This window comes from Microtus pennsylvanicus, chromosome 13 (genome assembly GCF_037038515.1).
Source record: "Microtus pennsylvanicus isolate mMicPen1 chromosome 13, mMicPen1.hap1, whole genome shotgun sequence".
Taxonomy (NCBI): domain Eukaryota; kingdom Metazoa; phylum Chordata; class Mammalia; order Rodentia; family Cricetidae; genus Microtus; species Microtus pennsylvanicus.
In genome coordinates, this window is record NC_134591.1 from 50,407,485 (window position 1) to 50,433,058 (window position 25,574).

The window sequence follows — 25,574 nt, forward strand, 5'->3', positions numbered from 1 at the left end:
CGTTATAAATCTATAGTTTCAATCTTAATTGAACTCTCAAAACCATGCTACAGTCTTGCTGTCTCAGACCAGCCTTCTATTCCTCCCAGCAACTATTTTCAGACATCAATCTCTAATAAAAGACACCGCTGCTGCGCCTTCTTGGGAGATCCCAGGGAGCAATTCTGACTTCCTGATTTCCCAGCATCCACTCTGCCTGCACGCTCACCGTCGCTCAGATTCCCCTAGTTATGTTTCTGTGGTGTCTGTAGTTGAGGGATCACCTCCCTTCGCTTCGGCCTTTTATCCCGTGCTCCACTGCTTCCCCACAGTCTCTAGGCTTCCCTCCTCACAGCTGTGAACGCACTGTTTCTAGGATAAAGCACAAGTTCCTCAGGCTTCGGTCGTCCGCTGTCCTTACCCCTCCAGTCATTATTCTGACAACTACACACCCAACACTGCAGCCCTACCACACAGCTAGGAGAGCTGCTCAGGATTCTCTGACTTCCACATTCCTTTCTTATTCTAATTTTTATTTATTTATTAGTGTGTATAAATGTATGTCTGTGTGTGGCTATTAGAACTAGATTTAGAAATAAAGGTGTCAGAACAACCCTGAGGGCTCTCAACATTTTATCTGTTGACTCTTTATCTCTGGTGGTAATGTATGGGGTTTTTTGTTGTTGTAGTTGTTGTTGTTGTTGCTATTTGTCTTTTGGGTTTTTTTTTTCAGGCAGGGTTTTGCTGTGTAGACCAGGATGGCCTCGAACTCAGAGTTCTGCCTGCCTTTGCCTCCCAAGTGCTGGGATTAAAGACGTGCACCACCACCTCCCAGCATAACTTCATCTTTTTTTGTTGTTGTTTTTTAGATTAATTTATTTATTATGTATACAGAGTTCTGTCTGCATGTATGCCTACTCGCCAGAAGAGGGCACCAGATATCATTATAGATGGTTGTGAGACACCATGTGGTTGCTGGGAATTGAATTTAGGACCTCTGGAAGAACAGCCAGTGTTCTTAACCTCTGAGCCATCTCTCCAGCCTTAACTTCACTTTTTAAAACAAAAAAATTTAAAGGCAATGTTTCACTATGTAACCCTAACTAGTCTAGAACTTACTGTGTAGAGCAGGCTAGTATTGGCCATACAGAGATTCACCTACCTCTGCCTCTGAGTGCTGGAAGTAAGGGCATGTGTTGTCAGGGTTTCTGTCCTGCCCAGTTCCCACAATTGTTAAGTCCCAAAGAAAATCACACAAAAGTCTACATTAATCATAAACTGGTTTTCCTATTAGCTCAGGCTTCTTATTAACTATTATAACTTATATTAGCCCATTATTCTTATCTATGTTAACCACGTGGCTCAGTACCTTTTTCAGCAGCGTAGTCACATCTTGCTTCTTCTATGTCTGGACAGGACTGCAGAAGGAGCTTCCCTCTTCCCAGAATTCTCCTATTCTCATTGACCCGCCTATACTTCCTGTCTGGTTGTCCCACCTATACTTCCTGCCTGGCTACTGGCCGATCAGCGCTTATTGAAAACATGATTGACAGAATACAATTGTCCCACACCAGGCATGTGCCACCATGTTTGGCATAACTTAAAGAAACTATTTTATGGCTTCCCTTGAGCAGATCCAAGTTTTCAGCTTCACTACCTTTGTGCGTTGGCGCCACTATAAAGTAAAGGCTACTGGAACGTAAGTCCTGTGTTGCTAGACAGAGAATCTGATAACTAAGATGGCTAATGGGTGGGACCAGATTTCACCACATGTGTGTTTCTAAAATTACAATTTTTTGATTCTTGGAAGTTTTCATTTAATATTATCAGACTGTAGGTAAGTGCTTTTGTGGAAGATGAAACTGCCAGTGAGGGTAAAACATTGTAATAACACCCGTCCTTCACAGTCTTTCTGCACACGGAGGGTATCAGTGAGGGTACAACACTGTAATAACACCTGTCCTTCACAGTCTTTCTGCACACAGGGTACCAGTGAGGGTACAACACTGTAATAACACCCGTCCTTCACAGTCTTTCTGCACACAGGGCACCAGTGAGGGTACAACACTGTAATAACACCCGTCCTTCACAGTCTTTCTGCACACGGAGGATACCAGTGAGGGTACAACACTGTAATAACACCCGTCCTTCACAGTCTTTCTGCACACGGAGGATACCAGTGAGGGTACAACACTGTAATAACACCCGTCCTTCACAGTCTTTCTGCACACAGGGTACCAGTGAGGGTACAACACTGTAATAACACCCGTCCTTCACAGTCTTTCTGCACACGGAGGATACCAGTGAGGGTACAACACTGTAATAACACCCGTCCTTCACAGTCTTTCTGCACATGGGGCACCAGTGAGGGTACAACACTGTAATAACACCCGTGCTTCACAGTCTTTCTGCACACAGGGCACCAGTGAGGGTACAACACTGTAATAACACCCGTGCTTCACAGTCTTTCTGCACACAGGGCACCAGTGAGGGTACAACACTGTAATAACACCCGTGCTTCACAGTCTTTCTGCACACGGGGCACCAGTGAGGGTACAACACTGTAATAACACCCGTCCTTCACAGTCTTTCTGCACACGGGGCACCAGTGAGGGTACAACACTGTAATAACACCCGTCCTTCACAGTCTTTCTGCACATGGGGCACCAGTGAGGGTACAACACTGTAATAACACCCGTGCTTCACAGTCTTTCTGCACACGGAGGATACCAGTGAGGGTACAACACTGTAATAACACCCGTGCTTCACAGTCTTTCTGCACACGGAGGATACCAGTGAGGGTACAACACTGTAATAACACCCGTCCTTCACAGTCTTTCTGCACACAGGGTACCAGTGAGGGTACAACACTGTAATAACACCCGTCCTTCACAGTCTTTCTGCACACGGAGGATACCAGTGAGGGTACAACACTGTAATAACACCCGTCCTTCACAGTCTTTCTGCACACGGGGCACCAGTGAGGGTACAACACTGTAATAACACCTGTCCTTCACAGTCTTTCTGCACACAGGGTACCAGTGAGGGTACAACACTGTAATAACACCCGTGCTTCACAGTCTTTCTGCACACAGGGTACCAGTGAGGGTACAACACTGTAATAACACCCGTCCTTCACAGTCTTTCTGCACACGGGGCACCAGTGAGGGTACAACACTGTAATAACACCCGTGCTTCACAGTCTTTCTGCACACGGAGGATACCAGTGAGGGTACAACACTGTAATAACACCCGTCCTTCACAGTCTTTCTGCACACAGGGTACCAGTGAGGGTACAACACTGTAATAACACCCGTCCTTCACAGTCTTTCTGCACACGGAGGGTACCCGGCACACACATAGTACACTTACATACATTGAAGCAAAAAATAAAATAAGTAAGCCTAAAAATCAATTTTTTTAGAGCAAAAATGTTAGCACCCACCATGCTGGTCTCCCCAGGCTGGGGCGTAGGCATCATTACTCTGACCCTTCCGCCTCTTCTGGAGCCCAGGACCTGATTATAGACTAGACTAACGTTAATCTGTATTATCTGATTATGAACCTGTTCTTTCCTGTTCTTCCTACAGGCACCCTAGAATACATTTCCATACGGGCCTCGTGGATGCCCATCTCTACTGCTTGAAGAAATATGTTGTGGATTTCTTAATGGAAAATAGGTAAGAAGGCCTACAGATTTTGAGCATTCTGTTTCTCAAACTTTTTAGTTGCAATTCTAAACCTACAGTTTTTTAACAAGTATAGGGGTTTTTTGTTACTAGTTTTACCTTTGTTTATGTGTATGTATGTGGGTGTGCGTGATTACAGATGTTCTTAGAGGCCAGAAGCATCAGATCCTCTGGTGGTGGAATCCCAGGGCATTGTGAGACGCCTGACATTGGTACTGGGAACTGAATGCAGGCTGGCTGCAAGAGTAGTATGCTCACTTAACCGCTCAGTCATGCAGGGTTTCTCTGCATGGTCCTGACTGCCCTAAAACTTGCTCTGTAGACCAGGCTGACCTCACACTCAGATCCATCTGCCTCTGCCTCTCGAGTGCTGGGATTAAAGGTGTGCTCCACCCCCAGCTTTGTTTTTGTTTTTGAGACAGGGTCTTACTATATAGTCCTGGCTAGCCTGTAACTGGCTGTGTAGATCAGGATCACCTCAAAATAAAAGAGATCTGCCTGTTTCTGCCTCCTGAGTGCTGGGATTAAAGGTGTTTGTCACCTTGCCTGACCCATGAGGTATAGTTTTTAACTAACAAACTACCTTGTGATTTTGGTTTTCCAAGGTAGGGGTCAAACTCTTTGTTTGTAGTGCTTTGATTGGAACCTAGGGTCTTGTGTATCCCATGTAAATGCTTTGCCCAAAGTCTTCTTAATGTCAGATAACAGTTTATACAAAGATCACAGCTGGTTTTCATTTCTGTTTTAGAAATAAATCAGATTATCTACATACTGTTACTTTGCTTATACCAAAGAAACCCTGATTATATTTTGGGGATTTGCAAATAAGCCAGCAGAATTTTTAAATAAAACTTTAAATAAGCTGCATGTGGTGGTGCAGACCTGTGATCCCAGCACTTGGCAGGTGGAGACAGGAGGGTCAGAAGCTCAGGGTCGTCCTTGGTTACACGCTGAGTAGAAATACAGCTGGAATTCTAAGAAGAGTAGATAGGAAAAGACTTAATGGTGCAATGACTAGGAGGCTAATTCCCTTGGTGGCTTGTGGATAAGTTTCTGCCTTGAACAGTGCTGGTAACTGAAAAGCAGTCACTACAGCAGCCAAACTCCCCCAGAGAGTTTGGCCAAAGAATTTTAGCTTAAATTCTAGCTCTGAGTTGGACATAGCAAGGCAGGCCTGTACTGCTCAGGATGCTCAGCAAGATCACAAGTTCAAACCTACATGAGCTATACAGTAAGTTCAACACCAACCTTAGCAACTTAAAATAATAAGTAAAAATAGGACTGGGAATATAATGCTCTTCAGAAGTAGGGCAATTTCATAGTGTGCACAAGTCCCTGGGTTCAGGCCCCATTAGCACCAAAAAACGAAACAAAACAAAAATCTATCTCTTTGGCTGATGGGCCAGGATATATATGAAATAAAGGAAAAAGAACTAAGCCCAGTGCTTCACATGAGTGTCTGGTACCCATGGAGACCAAAATAGGGTGTCGGCAATCCCCTGAGCCTGGAGTTACAGAGACTGTTGTAAGCTGCCATATAGATGTTCAGATCAAACTTGGGTCCTTTGGAAGAGCAGCCAGTATTTTTGTTTGTTTTTTTGTTTTTTGTATTGTTTCAAGACAGGGTTTCTCTGTGTAGCCTGTGCTGGAACTCATTGTAGATCAGGCCGGCCTTGAACTCACAGAGATCCGCCTGCCTCTACCTCCCAGAATGCTGGGCTTAAAGATGTGCGCCATCACTGGCTTAAAAAGAAGGAATGCTTTCTAAATACTGTCAAATAGAATTGTGGCTTTTAGATCCAGGGTGTACAGGCAATTTTACAACAAAGCCAGCCTTATCTTTGTTGCTGCAGCTCATCTGTAGCTCATCTGGACACGTCAGTTTGCTGCTGCAGCCCTGACAAATGTAATAGAGTGGTGTGTGCTCTGAGGACAAGCTGCCATCAGTGATGACTGTGACTGCCAGGGCTGCCAGCTGGGGCTTTTCCTCTGCAGTCTGCTCTGACGTCGATCCGGATCCTCAGCCCAAACCACATCTGTTCCCTTCCACATCTCCCAGAGTTGCTAGAGTCAAAGTGCACATAGTAAAAGTAAATTTCGATATAAAGTGTATCTAGCTGGGTTTGGTGACTCGTGCCTGTAAGTTCAGCACCTGGGAGGTGGAGACGTGAGGGATTGCAAATTCAGGCCAGCCTAGGCTAAGGGGCAAGAGACCTTGTCTCAAAACAACAACAAAAGAACAAACAAAAATGATATACACACAGCACTAAACACTGAACAGGAAGTTATAAATCTTGAAACAGGTAGTCCACCCTGGTACAGTGGTATATTCCTGCAGCCTGAAGGTACTTTGTATCCAGCTGGTAGCTTCATTTTAGGCCTAATGTCAAGATGTTGTGTTCCACAATGGTTCACAATAGCCTTGCGTTGTTCCAGTTCTTAGCACAGCTATGGGCAACCTCTCCAGCTAGGTCAGCTGCACTGTATGGGAATACATCTGACGTTGAGCGCCAGCAGAAGGGGCTGCGACCTGGCAGGACGGCTTCATGTCTTTTCAAATCACTTACCCTGAGTGCTGATAAGGACCGTGTGCCAAGACTTGTCTGCTTGCCCGCTGCCAATTCTGTTTGCTCCATGAAGGCCCTAAACGTCCTCCAGCTGTCTGTGCTTTGTCCCTTCAAAAGAACTGACTTGTTCTCCAAGGGAAGGGACCAAGGAATATTTGCTATCTGCATTGGTATTGAAAACAGACCAAAAAAAAAAAAAGCTAAGAATAAGTGTTCTGCTGTTTCATTCTTGTATTCATATGGAAATTTTTAATCTCCATCAAAGAACCAAGAAAAAAAATCCCATTGAAATTCGATACAGGGACTCCTAGCTTACACAGAAATGTTCAAAGATATTTGATTTGATCCTTTAAAAATAACATAAGACCATGTACTGTGTAGCTCCAGGGTTCATAATTTCCCTTCCCTCCCTCAGTCTCTGCTTCTCTCTTGCCTTCTTCCTTACGGCACATGTGTGTGGTCCTGTGTCTTCGTGGGGCCCCTGGTAGAGAAGCCGCGAGGGTTGCGGTGCTGTTCACACTACAGCCCCTCCCTCGTGCCTCGTCTCTCAGAGTATTATAACTGCTTAGACACGTTCACAGTCTGCTCCCCCGCCTGTTTGACCTGCTCTTTCTCCCTTTCCCTGTCTTCGGCCCACCCCAATAATAATTCCTTTAGGTGTTAGAAACGGCATTTACCAAAGCCCAGCACAGCAACTGACGTATAAAACGTGTGATAAATACTAAATAAATTAATCAATGATATAAAAACCTGCATTCTCACCCACCTGTTTTCATTTTCTTTATTCAATAAAAGTTAAAAGCATACTGCATGCCCCCAAAGCTGAGTTCAGTCCCCAGAATCTATACGGTAGAAGGAAAGAGCCTGCTTGCAAAGTCTGTCCTCTAATTTCCTTACACGGCAGTGTGGTATATGCATACACACTCACACATGCAGGCACAGGAGACACACATTGTAGATAAGCTAACAAATAATGTTAATTTAAAAAGCATATCCGCTATACCAAATATCAAGTCCTTTCTTCCCCCATTAAAGATTCATTAGACCCAACAACCTATCATCTTCCCCCCCCCCCCGGGACTTCTTCATAGCTGTTCTTTTTTTTTTTTTCTATCATCTTTTTTTTTTTTACATTTATTTTTTTACTTACTGAGAGAGAGGAAGGGTAAGAGAGTGAGAGAGTCCTCTTTTGGGCATTCATACCCTGATATGTGTGTGGAAAAGTCTGACAACAACTTGGCCGGGCGGTGGTGGCGCACGCCTTTAATCCCAGCACTCGGGAGGCAGAGGCAGGCGGATCTCTGTGAGTTCGAGACCAGCCTGGTCTACAGAGCTAGTTCCAGGACAGGCTCCAAAGCCACAGAGAAACCCTGTCTCGAAAAACCAAAAAAAAAAAAAAAAAAACAACTTGGCAGGAGTTGATTCTCTCTGCTGTGTGTGTCCTGGGCATGGAATTCAAGCAGGCAGGTGAGCATCTCTGCAGCTCCTGACATCCCGTGATGCCATCAGAAAGAAGTTACTTCCTGGGACCCACAGAGGGCAAATGAAGAAGCACGTCAGAGCTCTGGCCAGCTACTCCCTGCTCCTTTCTAGGAGTCATTCTCTGCATGAGTTAACTCTGCCCTTGCCCTTGGTGTCAGTCTCAGCTGAGATATTACAGTAGGTTGAAGTTAACTTTGAGGGAATTCTTTAGCAACCATTAGTAAGTACAACTGCTACAATATTTGGAGACCTGCCCTTTTGAGTAGATGGAATTTAACTTTTCTTTTTTTGGTTTTTAGAGATAGGATTTCTCAATAGCTTTGGAGCCAGTCCTGGAACTTGCTCTGTAGACCAGGCTGGCCTCAAACTCACGAAGATCTGCCTGCCTCTGCCTCCTGAGTGCTGGGATTAAAGGCGTGCATCACCTTCGCTCAGTGGGATATAATGTTTTTTAGGAACTACTTAGGGATAGGAATGAAATCTAAATTTGCAGAGAGACTAGGTTTGGTGGCCCATGCCTTTAATTCCTGCCATTTAGAAAGCTGAGGGAGGAGGATTGGCCACTAGTTCAAGACCTCCTAGATTACAATGTTAGACCTTGTCTCAAAAATGAAAAGATCTAATGATATATCATTATAATTATAATCATTATAATTCAAAAGCTGAGTACTTAATTAGTGTGTCCAAAGCCCTGGGTTCAACCCCCAGGATGAAATAAATATATAACAGACATCGTGGCTTGTGCTCACAATCCCAGCAGTAAGGAGACGGAGGCAAGCAAATCCTAAATTCTATGCCAGCCTGGGCTACATGTAAGACTTTGTCTCACAACAACATCTCCACAGAGCCAGCCATGACAGTAACGCCTGTAATCCTAGCCCTTACAAGGTAAAGGCATGAGGATCAAGAATTCAAGGTTGTCCTTGAGTAGACAGTTAGAGGCCAGCCTGAGCCATTAAGACACTGTCTCCATGTAACAAAAAAATAAAAGCCTTCTATCTCATCGTCTGGACATAGAACTCTGCCTGTACCAGGCACACATGTGGTATACACATATATGCAGGCAAAACACTCCTATACATAAAAATATAAATTTAAAGGGGGGCGGCAGGCATGGTGGCGCACACCTTTAGTCTCAGCACTCAGGAAGCAGAAGCAGGCTGATCTCTGTGAGCTCCTGGACAGCCAGAGCTACACTGAGAGACCCTGTCACAAGAAAGAAAAGGAAGAAAGGAAGAAAGGAAGGGTGGGTGGTGTTTTCTGGCAAGATTGTTTGACAGCACTTGCTCTTCCTGAGGACCAGGGCTTACTCTTAGCAACCACATGGCAGCTCACAAACATCTGTAACTCCATTTCCAAAGGATCTGATGCCCTCTTCTGGCCTCCACAGACATATGTGCAGACAAAATACCAGTACACATAAAATAAATTGAAATTTTTTTAAAAAAGTGATTTAAGCTAGTTGCAGCAGTAGCTGTAGCCCCAGTGATGGGGAAACAAAGACAGATAGATGTCTTTCTGAAACTCACTGGGCATCAAGCCTAGCTAAATCAGTGAACCCAGGGTCAGTGAGAGGTGGAAATTGATAGAGGAAGGCACTTGACAGCCACCCCTGGCCTCTGTATACATGCATTTATGCACCCACAGAGACATGTGTGCACACATACATCTTACATGCCCACAAACAGAATAGCCTGCTTTCTCATGGATGGTTGCTAATGAGGAATCAGAGCACCGTGTTATATACTGCATGTATGCGTAAGGATGTACATACATATACATACCATGAAGCTGGGACTTTGTGGAAGGACCAAGAAAAGGGATTCTTATTTTTTTTTTCCCACTTCTGTCTTAACCTTTAAAGGAAATCCAGATCTTTGGCTTTTCCTTGAGTACAAATAATTTCTGACCCAGAAGGATACAAAATTCTCACATTTGGCCACTCTTTCTTTCTAGGTCAATCACTTCCATCCGAAGTGAACTGATTCCATACCTAGTAAGAAAACAGTTTTCCTCAACTTCCTCACAACAGAGGCAGGAAGACAAAGAAGAGGATCTAAAGAAAAAGGAGCTGAAGTCTTTAGGTTGGTGTTTGGTTTGGTGCAGTGAGATGAACATGGGTCGAAGAACCTTGGGAGAGAATGGCATCCCAAGATGTTCACTTAAGACAGCCAGCGTCTAGTTTACAGGACAAAATGGGCTAGCTGGCTTTACTCTGGGTGCGCTTGATCACACAGTTGGTTCCTGAACTCTTCCGGGCTGGGCTGATCAAGCCTCCAGACCCATTATTTGGTCCATCCTTTTTGACTATGCTCCCCACTAAACCATAGGTCTTCAGATTCTCCTTACCGCATCTCAGCTTCCTGGTTCTTCAAGTTAGACCTACCACCTCTGTCAGTGAGGGAAGGTGATGAAGCAAACAAGTACAACCAGAGGCCAGCCAGACTGTCGAGATGGAATGCCTTGATTGCCCTCAGAGCCCTGTGTCCTGCCCCATCACACAGAGTGATGACAGAGTGGCATGGTGGCTGCAGCCACAGACTTTGGCTCCAACATCTAAGATTCATTATACTGGACTGTGGTGATGCACGCCTTTGATCCCAGCACTCAGGAGGAAAAGGCAGGCAGATCTCTGTGAGTTCAAGGACAGCCAAGGCTACACAGAGAACCCCTATCTCAAAACAGCAACAAAAAAGAATTAGAAAGAAAAAAGAAAACTAGAATAGTTACTGTGACTCCAAATGCTGTGATCACCTGCATACATGCTGTGTGCTTTCATGATTTACAGAGGTTATCATTTTCCTTAGTGATGCTTAATTATTGTTTTTAGGCGTTTGGTTTGCTTGAAAGCTTTGATTTATTGTTGTTTTGAGACTATGTGTTATGTCTTATTATGTAGCCTTGGCTGGGCTGAACTGAGAGAGGTTCACCTGCCTCTGGCTCCTGGGTGCTAGGTTTAAAGGTGAGCATCACAATGCCAGCCAACCTTCTTTTTAGGACTTCTTAAATATTAGTTTAGTGCTTATAACATTTTATAGTGCTTACCGTATTTCAAGCGTATAAGAAAATCCATTGCCTGTTTTAGTTGACTTGGTCTTTCAGCTGTGATGGGTTCCTTGGGGTCCAGACTTAGTGATGAGTTTCACGGAGAGTAGGAAGGAATATTAGCCACACCTGCTTCTAAGACCTGACTGTATCTCAGGAGGCAGAGACGGAGGCAGGGGGTCTGTGAGTTCCAGGCCAGCCCAATCTACATAGCAAGGCAGGCTGTCAATCAATCTGTGTCCCCATGCCATCTTTCTCTTTTTATTTACTCTGGATGTTTGCTCTGAAGATATTTACAGTTTTATAAAAAATGACAACACTCTGACTTTGGCTCCATATCATGCCTGCTGGAATGCCTTTCGAGGAGACAAGTGGGAAGATTTTTCTAGCTCACAGGTGCGCTGCTATGTCCACATCATGAAAGAGGGACTCTGCTCTCGAGTGAGCACCCTGGGGCTCTACATGGAAGCCAACAGGCAGGTGAGAGGATGGGCTCAGGGTCTTCCTGCCCTCAAACTAGACCATGCTTTCTCTTACTATTCTCATTAGGGAAATGGTAACATTCACAGTCTTCACTCCTAAAGATCAGCAAGACTTGAATTGTCAGGGGAAAATCCAAAGACAGGAAGTCGGTGAGTTCAGGGAAGCGCTAAGATCTCTAGGGAGATTAGCTTCTGAGCTGTGGCTGCAGCAGCTCTCCTGTTTTTCAGGGTGAACATTTGTATAATAACTACTTCTAAGTAAGCAGACAAAGCCAAGCATGATGGTATATTCCAATAACCCCAGCTCTCAGCAGTGAGATGTGCAAAGTGGAGGCTACCCTGTAGCAAATTCCAGGCTAGCCATGTTTGCTCACACCTGTAATCCCAGTACTTGGGAGGCAGAAACAGGAGGATTTTGTGTTGAAAGCCTGCTTGGGTAGCATAGCAAGACCTGTCTGGGTCGGGGGTGGGGGGTAATAAAATAGATAAATATTGTATAGTCACATAGTTTAATGAAGTAAAACAACAAAGGAAACTTCCTCAAGAAAGCAAAAAAACAGCTGGGAATGTAGCCCTATTGATAGCACACAGGAATCCCCGAGCTCACTCCCCAGTACTGCATCAGCTGGTGTGGTGCCCATACTCCCAGCATCAGGAGACAGAGGCAAAAAGACTAGAATTTCAAGGACATCCTTGGCTACATACTGAGTTCAAGACCCAACTGGGCTGCATGAAACCCTGTAGGGATTTCTTGCTTGTATTTTTGTTAGTGGTGTTTAAGGTAAACTGAATTTTAAAAATATAAAGAGGGGAGGGGGAAGAAGAGAGAAAGAAAATTGAGTGACCAGATGACTCGAGATAGGAGTGTCTATGGAGAATTGTCTGAAACACATCAGTGAAAGCATGGAGAGAAAAGGCTAAAGATGTGGAGGTTTCTTCATAGTCTTAGAAGCACAGGAGGAAGGAGTATTGAGACCAGCAAATGAAATTGGGGAGGAGTGAAGCGCTGAGGTAAAAATAGGCAAAGTTAGTTGCAATGAGATAATAAAAAGATTAGCTACTAAATAGGGCAGTGGTGGCACATTTTTAATCCCAGCTCCCTAGAGGCAGAGGCAGGCAGATCTCTGGAGTTCGAGCCCAGCCAGGTCTGCAGAGTGAGTTCCTGGACAGCCAGGGGTACCCTGTCTTGAGAAACAATAGCGAAAGATTAACTACTGGCATTGTTCCTAGTAGAACTCTGAAAACTGTCACTGGGAGGTAAGATAAGATGTAGATGATATTAAAAATATTATTGAAAACTGAGATTTCTCTGGTTCATGAATCTTGAAGACTCTTAGTAGGCAGGGCGGTGGTTGCACAGCTTTGATCCCAGCATTCGGGAGACAAGATAGGAGGATTTCTGTGAGTTGGAGGTCAGCATGATCTACATAGTGCATTGCAGAACAGCCAGGGCTACATACAGAGACCCTGTCTCAAATAATAACAACAAAAGACTCGTACTAGCTGGTAGACATAACCTCAGCCCCAGGTATTAAGCTGCCTTCAATGTGGATTGGTTATGAATTCAGGGGAACCCCAAACCAGAAAACTATAAGAAAACACAGTGTTCTCCACTCTTACTCAGGTCCAGAAGCAGGTTTATAAACAGGCTGAGGCTGGAAAGACACCCTCTGATGGTGCAGCAGATAGGCACACAGGGCCGTGACTGGAGTGTCATAAAATAAGACTCATGGTACTGTAGCCAGTGCTGACAAGACCTCGCCCAGCTAGCATGGCCACCACCTACAATGGTTTGTCCATGCTGGAGAATCACAGATACATGCATTCTCTTCCTTCCAAGTAGGTTATGGCCAAATCACCTTGTACCTTCAACCTGCTTTTCATCTCTCAGCCTTAGGCAAGAATAATATAAACTTCTTTTTCTCGTTTCCTTTGGAGGGACATGGACTCTTTCTTTGAGTCAGTCCTGATTGTAGAGTTTGTCCAACGTTGCTCCTCTTCTCACGTGGTACATGCATGGCCACAGTAACCCAGGAGACAAGGAAAAGAACCCAGAATTATTCTGAGCGGGATTTGTGGTGTTCTGTGCCCCATTTGACCTCCTTTCCCATGAAATGTCAGAAGAATGTCTAGGCCTTAGTGAGGCTGCTGCATACGCTGTCCTGTCCTGGGAAGCCTAGCAGCTTCTCTGCGCTCTTATCTGACACAACTGGCGGAGAGCCCCGTCCCTGACTGGGCGTTGAGTTCTACCTAAAGTGTCGGTTAGGTGTTTCCACCTCTTTACCTACGAAACTTATTTCCTCAAGGTACCCAAATTGCTGTCTGAGCTTTGTCCAGAGGAGTCAATGATCCACCCATCAGCCCAGATTGCCAACAGACACCTGGTAAGTGTTGGCATAAGCAGAGCACAGGTGCAACCTTCTGAGGGGCACTGGGACCCCATTAGTACAAGGGGAGTCCCATCTCCATCTTGGTAGTAGTAGGGTCTCACTCAAGAAGACTTCATCAGGCTGGAGAGATGGCTCAGCGGGTAAAGCTCTGTGCTGCTAACCTGACAACCTTGGTACAGTCTGGGAACTCCCGTGCTGAAAGGGGAGAAATGACACTTAAAGCGTTCCTCTCTGACTTCCACACACATCATAGCATGCACATGTGTACACACACAGAAAAAAATATAAGAGACTTCCTAGCAGATGTGGTGGTACATCTATAATCTCAGCACTGGAGCAGCTTAGGTGGGAAGATCACAAGTTCAAAGCCTGCTGACCTACAGAACATGCAGGGCTAGCCTGGGAAAGAGTAAGACCCTGTCTCTGGCCGCTTGGAACTTGCTTTGGCATATAGTTTAGTGGTAGAACACTTGCTCAGCATTTATGAATCTCTGGATCCAATCTCCTGTATTTCACAAATATGAAGAGTCCTGAAGCCAGATGTTGTGGTACACAGCTGCAGCCATGGCATCCAGGAGACTGATACAGGAAGAATGTGAGTTCTAAGCAGCCTGAGATAAATAGCAAGTTGGATGCAAGTTTAGGGTTTCATAGTAAGAACTTGTCTCCAAAAGCAATAAAAAGGAGAAAGGGAGCTGAGCCAGTGGCAGCACACACCTTTAATCCCAAGTACGCAGGAGGCAGAGGCAGGCAGATCTCTGAAATCAAGGCCAGCCTGGTCTACAAGAGCTACAAGTTCCAGGACAGGCTACAAAGCTACAGAGAAACCCTGTCTCGAAGAAAAGTTGGCTGGGGGCCTCTGAGTGGTGCACTCCTTTAAGGTTAGCACTTGGGAAGCAGAGGCAGGCAGCTCTCTGTGAGTTTGAGGCCAGCCTGGTCTACAGAAAGAGTTCCAGGACAGGCTTCAAAGCTACACAGAGAAACCCTGTCTTTAAAAAAAGTTAAATAAACTGAAAAGCCGAAGGCCAGTCTGGGCTAAGTATACAAATATGTAAGTGCACACATATGTCTGATTTGTTGGTCTTGTTTTGTTTTTCTTGGAAGAGAAGGGCCTGTTCTTCAGTGTTAGATGGAGCTGGTGTTGGAAAAACTGTTTGGTCTTTGGGTCTTGCGAAATACTAATCACTCCCCTAAGTTATTTCTCTGAAAGGGTCCATAGATGCCAGCCCCAAAGATGGGGGTGAATTACAGATAGTTGAGACGGATGGCAAGATCTCTGTTTGCCTTCTGCAGGTTGCAGCTGACAGCCTCATTGGGCCGGATACACAGGTTGGAGAGAAGTCATCTATTAAGCGCTCAGTCATTGGCTCATCCTGTGTCATACAAGATAAAGTGACCATTACCAATTGCCTTCTCATGAACTCTGTCATCGTGGAAGAAGGGTATGTCTCCCTCTGTGCCTGCGTGAGGCAAGGCTTCTGGTACCCCAAGAGCTTTGGTGGATTCACCCAACCCAACAAAGGGCTCACTCACACTGGGGACAGAAAGGAAGAAGCTTAGCACCTTTGAAGTTTGGTTTTGCTTCCATAATGACGTGAACTCTAGTACCCTCTTCTCGTAGAACCATACACTCCTATGAGAAGCTGCCTTCTCTTCCCTGGGGTCCTGTCTCATGAAGGTGACCACAGTAGTGAGCTCTTTGTGGTGCTGCAGTGACATTGTGCTGATGAAGTGTTACTTCCCCTGCCTTAATACCCCAAAGCTTCCTGGAGGCAGCGGCGTACAGGGAGTGGACATAAAAGCCATGCTATGCTTTAAGGGCAGGCTTCTCTCCCGAGGCTGGCCTAGACCTTGTATGTAGCTCAGTCTGGTCTACCCATAAGCATCCTGCTTCAGCCCCTTAAAGTCCAAAGTCTGGGGCTAGGGATATAGTTGATTGAGTGTTTGTCTAGCATATATGCACAAGGCCCCTGGGTTTAATCCTGGCACTACATAAATTGGGCATGAAGCAGGAGGATCAAGAATTCAAAATCATCTTCAGCTACATAGCAACTTAAGGCCAGCCTCAAATACATGAGATAAAAATACAACGATAAGCCTTTTGCTGAAACTTTACTTAAACAAAGCATGGTTCCTCACCAACACACTCCTATAATCCCAGAACTTCAGAAGCCAGAGGGAAGAGGATTTAAAATTTGAGGCTAGCCTGGGTTATGTTTGACAAGTTGGAACCCCAGCACTCAGGAGGGAGAGGCAAGCGGATCTCTGAGCTTGAGGCCAAAGTGAGTTTCAGGACAGCCAAGACTACACAGAGATACACTGTTTTTTTAAAGAAAAAACAATATGCTTTGCTAGGTGGGCATGGTGGCACATACCTTTGATCCCAGAAGAGGCAGAAGCAGGTGGATCTCTGTGAACCAGCCTTGTATAGTGATGAGTTCTAGGCCAGCCAGGGGTACACAATGAGACTGTCCCTTATGCGCCTTGGTTTTTTTGGGGGGTTTTTTTTGTTTTTTTTTTTGTTTTTTTGTTTTTTTTTTTTTTTTGGTTTTTCGAGACAGGGTTTCTCTGTGGCTTTGGAGCCTGTCCTGGAACTAGCTCTGTAGACCAGGTTGGTCTCGAACTCACAGAGATCCGCCTGCCTCTGCCTCCTGAGTGCTGGGATTAAAGGCGTGCGCCACCATCGCCTGGCTCACCTTGGTTTTTTTTTGTTTGTTTGTTTGCTTGTTTTTGGTTTTTTAAGACAGGGTTTCTCTGTGTAGTCCTGGTTGTCCTGACTGTCCTGGAACTCACTCTGAAAACCAGAGATTCACCTATGTCTGCCTCCCAAGTCCTGGGATTAAAGGCATGCACCATCCCACCCTGAGAGGTTGTCTCTTTTGCTTTCTTTTCTTTTATGAGACAGGGTCTCTCTACATAGATCTGGTTGTCCTGGAACTCACTCTGTAGACCAGGCTGACCTTGAATTCACAGCGACACAGCGATCCTCCTGCCTCTGTCTCCCAAGTCGTGGGATTGAAGGCATGTGGCTCCTTCACAGGCCGCAAAAGCAAAATCACTGAGCTGACTCATCATGGTAGCAGATTCTCAGCATTGGAAAGGCAGAGAAAGGAGGATCCATAGTCAGAAGCCAGCCTGGACTACACTGTTTGCAAAGAATGAGAGGGGGGGTGTGCAAACACTTCATTGGGCTGAATATGTGGGGTGGGAGCTCGTTGACTGTTTGTTTATCTTGAAATGGGGCCAGCTGGCCCTGAATCCTAGGATCAGCTCTCCTTCAATTGCCCCAAAAGTCCTGTACCGCCACACCCAACTCCTAACAAACCCCCCCGGAGAAAACAGTTCCTTTTACAGTTCAGAGTGACTGACTGGGCTGGGAGTGGACCTTAGTAAAGAGCTTGCCCTCAGAGCAGGAGGACCTAAGTTTGATCCCCAGAATCTAAGTTAAAGGGGACAGGGAGCAGCTGGAAAGATCACTTGGCAGTTAAGGCACTGGTTACTCTTCCAGGGGGCCCCAGTTTGAATCTAGCACCCACAAGACAGTAAGGCAGGTGGATCTCTGGTTTGAGGCCAGCCAGTTCTACATAGCAAGTTCCAGGCCAGCCAAGATTACAAAATAAGAGTCTGTCTGCATAATAATAATAATAGTAATAGCTGGGTGGTGGTGGCGCACACCTTTAATCCCAGCACTTGTGAGGCAGAGGCAGGCGGATCTCTGTGAGTTCAAAGCCAGCCTGGTCCTACTCACACGGGCTCCAGGATAGGCTCCAAAGCTACAGAGAAACCCTGTCTTGAAAAACCTAAAATAATAATAATAGGAATAAGATGGCACATGCCTATAATCTCAGCACTTTAAAGGCTGAGGCAGGAGAATCATTAAGTTCAGAGCCAGTCTAAGCTAAAGGTGGTGAGAGATCACGCAGTCCTACAAATTAGCATCTGATGATAAGATCTGATATCTTTCTACCCATATGAAGATTTCCCCATTATTTTGGGGTCACTTAGTTTACCTATGATAAACTTGAAAAGGGCAATTAAAATTCAGACATGTCGATCTTGTGGACAGTGGGTTAGTTCCCTGCCCAAGGTCCTCAGGGCTTGGGAGATGCCAATATCTACACTTTGGGGGAGGTGTCAATAGGTAAGACTGTTCTCAGAAAATTCCTGCTTATCTTCCGTTTTCTGCCACTTTCTGTGATGGCTGACAGTCAGGAATCAAACGTCTAGTGAAGGCTGGGCAGATGCACAGGGTGAAACGCTGCTGCGGAAGCTGGGGAAGCTGAGTTCAGATCCTAGAGCCTGTGTGAGTAGGACACGATAGCCCATGCCTGTCTGTAACCCAGTCCTCCTTCAGCAGGATTCAGAGCAGACGCAGGAATAAATCCTCAGAGTCTCACACGCCAGCTAGCCTGAATCCCTGCTGTCCTCTGACCTCTACACACACATGCCCAGACTCATACACATAAATATAGACACAAATCCATTGGAGAGAAAAAAGGTCGAGGGGACTGGATAATGGCACACTCACACACAACAAACAAATAAATAAAAATGTAATAATTTTAAAACTTAATTGTCGCCAGGCGGTGGTGGCGCACGCCTTTAATCCCAGCACTCGGGAGGCAGAGGCAGGCGGATCTCTGTGAGTTCGAGACCAGCCTGGTCTACAAGAGCTAGTTCCAGGACAGGCTCCAAAGCCACAGAGAAACCCTGTCTTGAAAAACCAAAAAAAACTTAATTGTCAGGGCCAGCCAGAGAGAGCTCACTGGTTAAGAGCTCTGGCTCTAGAGGTCCTGAGTTCAATTCCCAGCAACCACATGGTAGCTCACAACCCTCTGTAATAAGATCTGGTGCCCTCTTTTGGCATACTGGTGTGATGCAGATACAGCTTTATATAAAATATAAATAAATCTCAAAAAAAAGCCTATAATAGTCAAGGCTTTCATTTGTTGTCTGTCTCTTTATCCTCCTCAACTACATCTGAATTGTCTCTTAATATAAAGTGGATGACATCAAAGCAGTCTCCAATCCCATCTTCAGCTTAAGCAAGTTGGAAATCGGGTTTTACCTGGGTTTTCCGTGCTGTCGATGCTTAACCAAGTTAGCCCTCAAGGCCAAACAAGCTGTTCCTGTTTCTCATTCTAATCATTACCTTGAGCACAGCTCCAGCTGACTGGCCACCCACCGAATCCTTGTTTCTCTCTTCTTTACTCCCATTCCACCTACTATTGTTGTGGCAATAGGGATTGAACCTAGGGCCTTACACTTGCTAGGCTAAGAGTTCTCCACAGGGCAGTATCCTTTTTGTTCTGGAGCCTTGTCTGAGATAGCCCAGACTGACCTTGAATTTAGTGTGTAGGGAAGATGCCTTTGAACTCCTAATCATTCTACTTCTACCTCACAAATTTTAGCATTGTGGACATGTACCATCCTGACCCAGTTCTTGTTTAGTTTAGATGTGTGTTTGTGTGTGTGTACATTTGAATATAGGTACCCAAGGAGTCATATCCCCTGAAGCTAAAGTTACAGACTGCTGTGAGCACTTGGTGTGGGTCCTGGGAGTCAAACTGCCGTCCTCTGAAGGAGCAGCATATGCACTTAGTTGCTGAGCCATCCCTGAGCTGGTTTGTTGTTTGATGTCTATAGCAAAAGTCCAGTAGCGAGCATCTGATCCCCAGGACTGGAGTTCCACGTGGTTTTGAACAATCCAGTTTTGGTGTTTGGTGTAGGAGCTCTACAATAGTAGTGTGAGCTCCTAACCTCTGAGGCATCCCACCTGCCCCTGTCTTCTCTTTTCCTTTTTTTTTTCCAGGACAGTGTTTCTCTGTAGCCTGGCTGTCCTTGAACTCGCTCTGTATAGTGAGTTCCAAGACAGTATATAATGAGACACTGTCTCAAGGAAAAAACAACCCTAAATAGGCAGGAAAAAGTGTTTAAGGCCTATCTGAGGTCCATGAATTTCTGTCTCCAAAAGAAAGAAAAGAAAATACTCACTTTCTTTTTTCCTTTTGTATGAGATTACAGGTATGTGCCCTCATAGCTGATTTATATGACACCAGGGGTCAAATCCAAAACATTGTGCCACCTACCATCCCCTGCCCCCATATCCAGCATCCATGTCAGGTAGCTCACATCCACCTGTAACTCCAACTGCAGGGAATATAACACCCTCTTCTGGCTCCTCAGCTACCTTCTCACTTGTGGGGCACATAAATAAAAACATAAATAAAAATAAGATTCTTTTTTCCCCTTTCTTGGGGGGAGAGGAGGTTTCAGGGCGGAGTTTCTTTGTAGCTTTGGAGCCTGCCCCTGGAACTCGCTCTGTAAACCAGGCTGGCCTCAAATTCACAGAGATCCGCTTGTCTCTGCCTCCCCAGTGCTGCGATTAAAGGTGTGCACCCAGCACACCTTTTAGAAAGCTGGTCATGGTGGTACATAGCTAAAATTCTAGTCTGAGGAGATGGAAACAGGAAGGATCCCTGGGACTTGCTGACTGCCTAGTTTAGCAAAGTTGGTAGGCTCCAGGTTCAAATAGAGATCCTATCTCAAAAAAATAGATGAACGGCTGGTAAGATAGCTTGCTACCAAGCCTGGCAACCTGAGTTTGATCCCTCGAACTGGCGTGGTAAAAGCAGAGAACCAGCTCCTCTGTCCTACATACCCACCACGGTACACACGAACTAGATAAATGTAGAATAATAAGGTAGGGAGTTACTGCAGAAGACGCCTGAAGTCAACCACTGGTCTCCAAAAGTACATGCTCACCCGTACACTCTTTCACACATACGCGGATGTATACACACAAGAGTGTGTTTGTGTACGTGTTCTTTTCCTTCCTGAAATGAACTAAAGGAAGTCTGTGTATGTTGGTACTGTAAGTTGAATTCAGAGCTCTGTTCATGTTAGGCAAGCATTTTTGCTATCTCATTATTCTCCAGTTCTGGCCAGGCATAGTGGCACACACCAGTAATCCCTGCACTTAGGACCTCAAGATACAGTTACCCTTGACTACATAGCAAATTTGAGGCCAACCTGTGCTACATGAGACCTGGGTCTCCTAACACACACACGCACGCACACCCCAGATCCCCACACTGAAGAAAGACTTAAAACCAGGAAAGGATGGAGAACTAGAGGCACCCTGTGTCACCAGTCAGGACTTCTTCCTTATGTACTGTGACGCAGTAGGCACAGGGTGGCACACCTGCCAAAGCAGCATAGTACTTTCCCAGGCCTTCATGTTGGTTTCAAATGTGAGCCCACCAAGAATGAAGGACCAAGTCTCCATTAGTCTCAGCCATCACCGAGTGGCTTCTTAGAGAACCCTGGAGAGAATTAGCACAGCACAGATCCTAGAGCCAGGTTGAGAGCCAGCACTAGATGCAGAAACCAGCTCTGGTGCTGGGCCCAGGAACACAGTCTGGCTGAGAATTGGCCACTTAAGAGAGGTTGATATAATCCTACCTCTCCATCCCCTCCATCATGAGCAGATAAATACATATACTTCTAGGGAAATTCCTGATCGTTGGGCTGGAGGTGTAGTTCATGGTAGAGCTTGTGTGTAACATCCATGGGCTGCTGACTGTGCTAGTTCATGTCTATAATCCCAGCATTCGTGAGGCAGAGGCAAGAGGACTGCCTCAGGTGTAAGGCCAGCCTGGGATACGCGGTGAGTTCAAGGCCAGCCTGGACTGTCAGAAAAATAAGAAACAGCCGGGTGAAGTGGAGCACAGCTTCAGTTCCAGCTCTTGGGAAGCAGAAGCAGGTGGATCTCTGTGAGTTTGAAGCCGGGAAAAGAGGGGGTGGGGAGGAAGAGGGAGAGAGGAAAAGAGTTCACTAGATATTTAAATACACCAAAGATACATAAAATATATAGTGTGTATATTGTGCTCTGAGGATGGGCCCGTGGCTCACACTCTGCAGTGGATCACACTCTGCCTTTGGTGGGTTTGAAGTCTTGGTTTTTTGGTGGGTTTTTGTTTTAGGCTTTATTTTTGTTTTGAGACAGGGTTTCACTTTGTAGTCCTAGCTGGCCTTGAACTTGCAAAGATCTGTTTGCCTGTGCCCCCGTACTGGGATTAAAGGCAGTTTGTGGTATCTGCAATGAAAGTGAAGAGCTGCTGAAACAAATGGTCAGAAAAAAGCTTCGTACCCAGAGTTCACCTCGAGTCTTCAGGGAGCCACTGAGCAGAGCCTCGGTGAGCAGAGCCATCAGCCAGCCTCCTTTTCCCGGTTGTATCTAGTCTCTACACAGTAACTAGTGCATCTCAGAAGCTCCATTTAAACTAGGTAAAATGATCAGTGAGGAGGCTCCTGCAGACCCGGCTAGACTGCTAAACAAACTGAGAGCAGCCGTGGGTTGTTTTGGAAATCTGACCTCCGTTCCAGCCACTTCCTTCCTGTGATGGTTCCCACCCACGCCCAGATTCCAGTGTAGCCAGTTAGTAGTCTTTAATTATGGCTTTGTCAACGAAAGAAACAGCTCTCACTCAAAGGAACAAAGATGTGGCTTATTTTGGAGCCAAATATGAGTGGCCATGGCCCTAGAACATAGATTTAGGTCTCCCCAATAAACACGTTCCAATGAGGTTGCAATCCTGTAAACTTTCTATAGTAACAGAACAAAGAGCCTGGCGATGGTGGCGCACGCCTCTAATCCCAGCACTCGGGAGGCAGAGGCAGGCGGATCTCTGTGAGTTCGAGGCCAGCCTGGTCTAAAAGAGCTAGTGCCAGGACAGGCTCCAAAGCCACAGAGAAACCCTGCCTTGAAAAACCAAAAAAATAATAAATAAATAAATAAATAAATAAAAAGTAGCAGAACAAAGAAAGGCATAAATCAAACACCTTCCCAATACATTAGTGACTACATGAGGTAGGTGGGTTACAGCAAGACCAGGAGAACTCTGCGCTGGCATTAGATGCTACCAAATAGCCTCCTTAGCCCTTTGCTGGAATCTCAGGTTTATTGAGTTAATGCTTTTCACAAGTTTTATCTGTTAGTCACCGGACAATAGGTTCAACACAGCGGTGGGCAAGAACTAAAGACAGCCCAAAATAACTTGTAATTAGGCTCCAGACCTGCAACATTCCAGCCTCTCGACATCACTGAGCTTCTAAACAGTCAACCCCACAGCTTTTTCCAGAAATCCTCGTTCACAGCTTCATGTGTCCTGCTAACTGTCTGCCCTAGCCTAGCTCCAGAGCACACTTTAAGATCTTAACCACTAATAGGAAACAAACATTGCTACTACTTCAGACACTGGGCTTTGCTTTGGCTAAGTGGGCCTTGCTCTGCCTCTGGACCCATGTATATAAGGCAGTCTGCACCTTCCTTGTTACCCTCTGTAGGGGATTTCCTGGAGGATATGGAGCTACCGTAACTGCTGACTCTAATGCTTCGCAATTTGGCAAGTTGCAAAGTTCTGGATTGTACCTCGTGGAACACCCACTGAATGCACCCCAAGACTGCCAAAAAGCACACTAATACTTGTCCCATTCATACCACCCACAGAGATGCTTCAGCCTAGAATAGGCGTTAACCTTCCCTAAGAATGGAGATAGCACAGATAGCCCGTTTCCTGTCTGCCTCTGGTCGGCCATCTGAAACAGTAAAGCTCTCTATGTGCTAAGAGAGCACCTTGTGCTTTGGGTGCTCATTCTTGCTCAGGTGACTGTAGACTGTTCTGAATTCTGGCTCCAGGTCAAAATTCTAACACCTTCTATGAATGAGCTGCATCCCTAGACTTCTGAGCTGTACCAAGGACTGGCTGTTGTGTAGAGAATCCTGCCTGTGGCATCAGCACTTCTTCATGGTGTGGGCCGTTCCCTTTGAAAGTTCACCCTTGCATAGGGCAGTTTAAATCATCTTGATACCTCCAGGCAGTGGTGGCCCACACCTTTAATCCCAGCACTCGGGAAGTAGAGGCAGTATGATCTCTGTAAATTTGAGGACAGCTGTTACAAAGAGAAACATCTCATTAAAAAGAGAAAAGAAGAATATGGGTTCTAGTATCAGGCAGAATTGGATTTGAATATGCTGTTTAGCAGTTACATGGTTTGGAATAAATGGTTTAATTCTCTAAATCTTATTTCATCTGTAAAATTTGGGTGCCATTTTTATATCAGATAAAATTGATAGTCAGAGAATCACCTAGAAATGTTTTCTCTAACTAAATACATAATTTTCTCATCCTGGACCTACCAAAAACATTGATGGAGGCCAAGACAAAAGATGTTCTCGTTTCTTCGTGTCGCCCATAATTTTGTTTTGTTTTGTCTTTGAAGATAGGATTTCTATGTGTAACAACCCTGGATGTCCTGGAACTTGCTCTGTAGACCAGGCTGGCCTCAAACTCACAGAGATCTGCCTGTCTCTGTCTCCAGGGTGCTGGGATTAAAGGCATGCGCCACCACCGCCCGGCAAAATAACTTTTTTATTATTGTGTGTGCTGTGTGAATAGTGGAGGTGGGGTTGGGGTGGGGGCATCTATCATGACGTACAGAGGTCAGAGGACAACTTTCTGGAAGCAGCTCTTTCACCCTTAAAAGGGTTCTGAGACTTGAACTCAGTTCTCCAGGTTTGCACAGCAGGTGCCTTTACCCACTGAACCATTTCACTGGCCCTGCCCAGGTGATTCGTAAAAACTCATTGCTGTAATGTGTTTAGCGTAGTACCTGGCATGAATGTGTAGAGAATGTTGGTGATGGTTTGCCATCAGGCGTGGGGCATACCTGTAATACCCGCACTTGGTGGATCTCTTGAGTGTGTGGTCTGCCTGGTCTACATAGCAAATTCCAGGACAGCCAGGGCTATATATTAAATTTTAAATTTTTAAGTTAAATTTCCCAATTAAAAAAATTTAATGCCTTTTCCGGCTGGTGAGCTGGCTCAGCAGGTAGGAAGTGTTGCTGGACAAGCCTGAGAGCCGAGCTCAGTCCCTGGGGCCCACAGTAAAAGAGCCAGCTCTCAACACTCGACTGGCACAGTGCATACCATGCACATACTCTTGATGATAGCAGTTTTTATTTTAAAGACTTCCCCCACCTCACAGTCTTCAGGAGACAGAGTTAGTTTCTAAATTCAAATCAACAGCAGGAGCCAGTGCTGCGTCTGAGCATGTGTTTGGGCCTCCAGCAGCCTTCTAGTGGTGTGGAACAAAGCAGTCTTTCTGGAGCAGAGCTTTTTGTTTGTTTGGCGTGCAGGGAGGGTGGCAGCGGGACTGAGCCCAGGGATTTCCACAAGCTAAGCAAGTGCTCTACAGGTCATGCTGCCCAAACTCCCCCTTTTTATTCTGATAGAGTCTTAGCTGTCCAGACAGGGCTTTATCTCACTCTATGGCTGAAGATGGCCCTGAACTTGTCCTGGTTTAGCCTCCTGAGTAGTTGGGATAACAGGCCCAAGCCACTATCCTTGGCTTGCCTTGAACTGGCTTTTGAAATACCCATTTTTGTGATAGGGAATGTATTTCAGTGGCAGAGTGTTTATCTACCATGTATGAGGCCCTGAGTTCAATTTTTAGCACTGCCAACACACACACGATAGATATAGACAGACAGGCAGGCAGGCAGGCAGACAGACAGACAGACAGACAGACAGATAGACAGAGAAAGCCACCAAGACAGCTCAGTAGGTAAGAGCTTCTGTCATCAAGCCTGCTGACCTGCGTAGTGGAAAAAGAACTGACACTGGCTCCCTCAAGTTGTCTTCTGACCTCCACATACCCCCTCCCAAAGAAAATTTAAAAAAAATAAGAGTGGAGCAGGGGAGTGGTGTTGCATGCCTTTAACCCAGCACTCATTACTAATGCAGTTCTGGCATTAGGTATGTTCCACTATGCCCAACCAGAAAGATTCTTTATTTCTGGGCCCCAATGACATTTGTCATATGATCCTAGGTAAGAAGACTTAGTGGGCAAGCCTACAGACCAGCCTCAGATTCCA

At 45.6% G+C, this 25,574-nt stretch overlaps 1 protein-coding gene across 1 annotated transcript in view; it reads left to right on the forward strand.

Moving 5' to 3' along the window:
* Eif2b3 (eukaryotic translation initiation factor 2B subunit gamma) overlaps positions 1–25,574 on the forward strand; it is a 63,768-nt gene that overhangs the window by 35,035 nt on the left and 3,159 nt on the right. Inside the window, exons 6-10 of the mRNA XM_075945534.1 lie at positions 3,570–3,659; positions 9,674–9,801; positions 11,052–11,242; positions 13,551–13,628; positions 14,928–15,076. Coding sequence (XP_075801649.1) covers positions 3,570–3,659; positions 9,674–9,801; positions 11,052–11,242; positions 13,551–13,628; positions 14,928–15,076 — 636 coding nt within the window. The remainder of the gene's footprint in view (positions 1–3,569; positions 3,660–9,673; positions 9,802–11,051; positions 11,243–13,550; positions 13,629–14,927; positions 15,077–25,574) is intronic.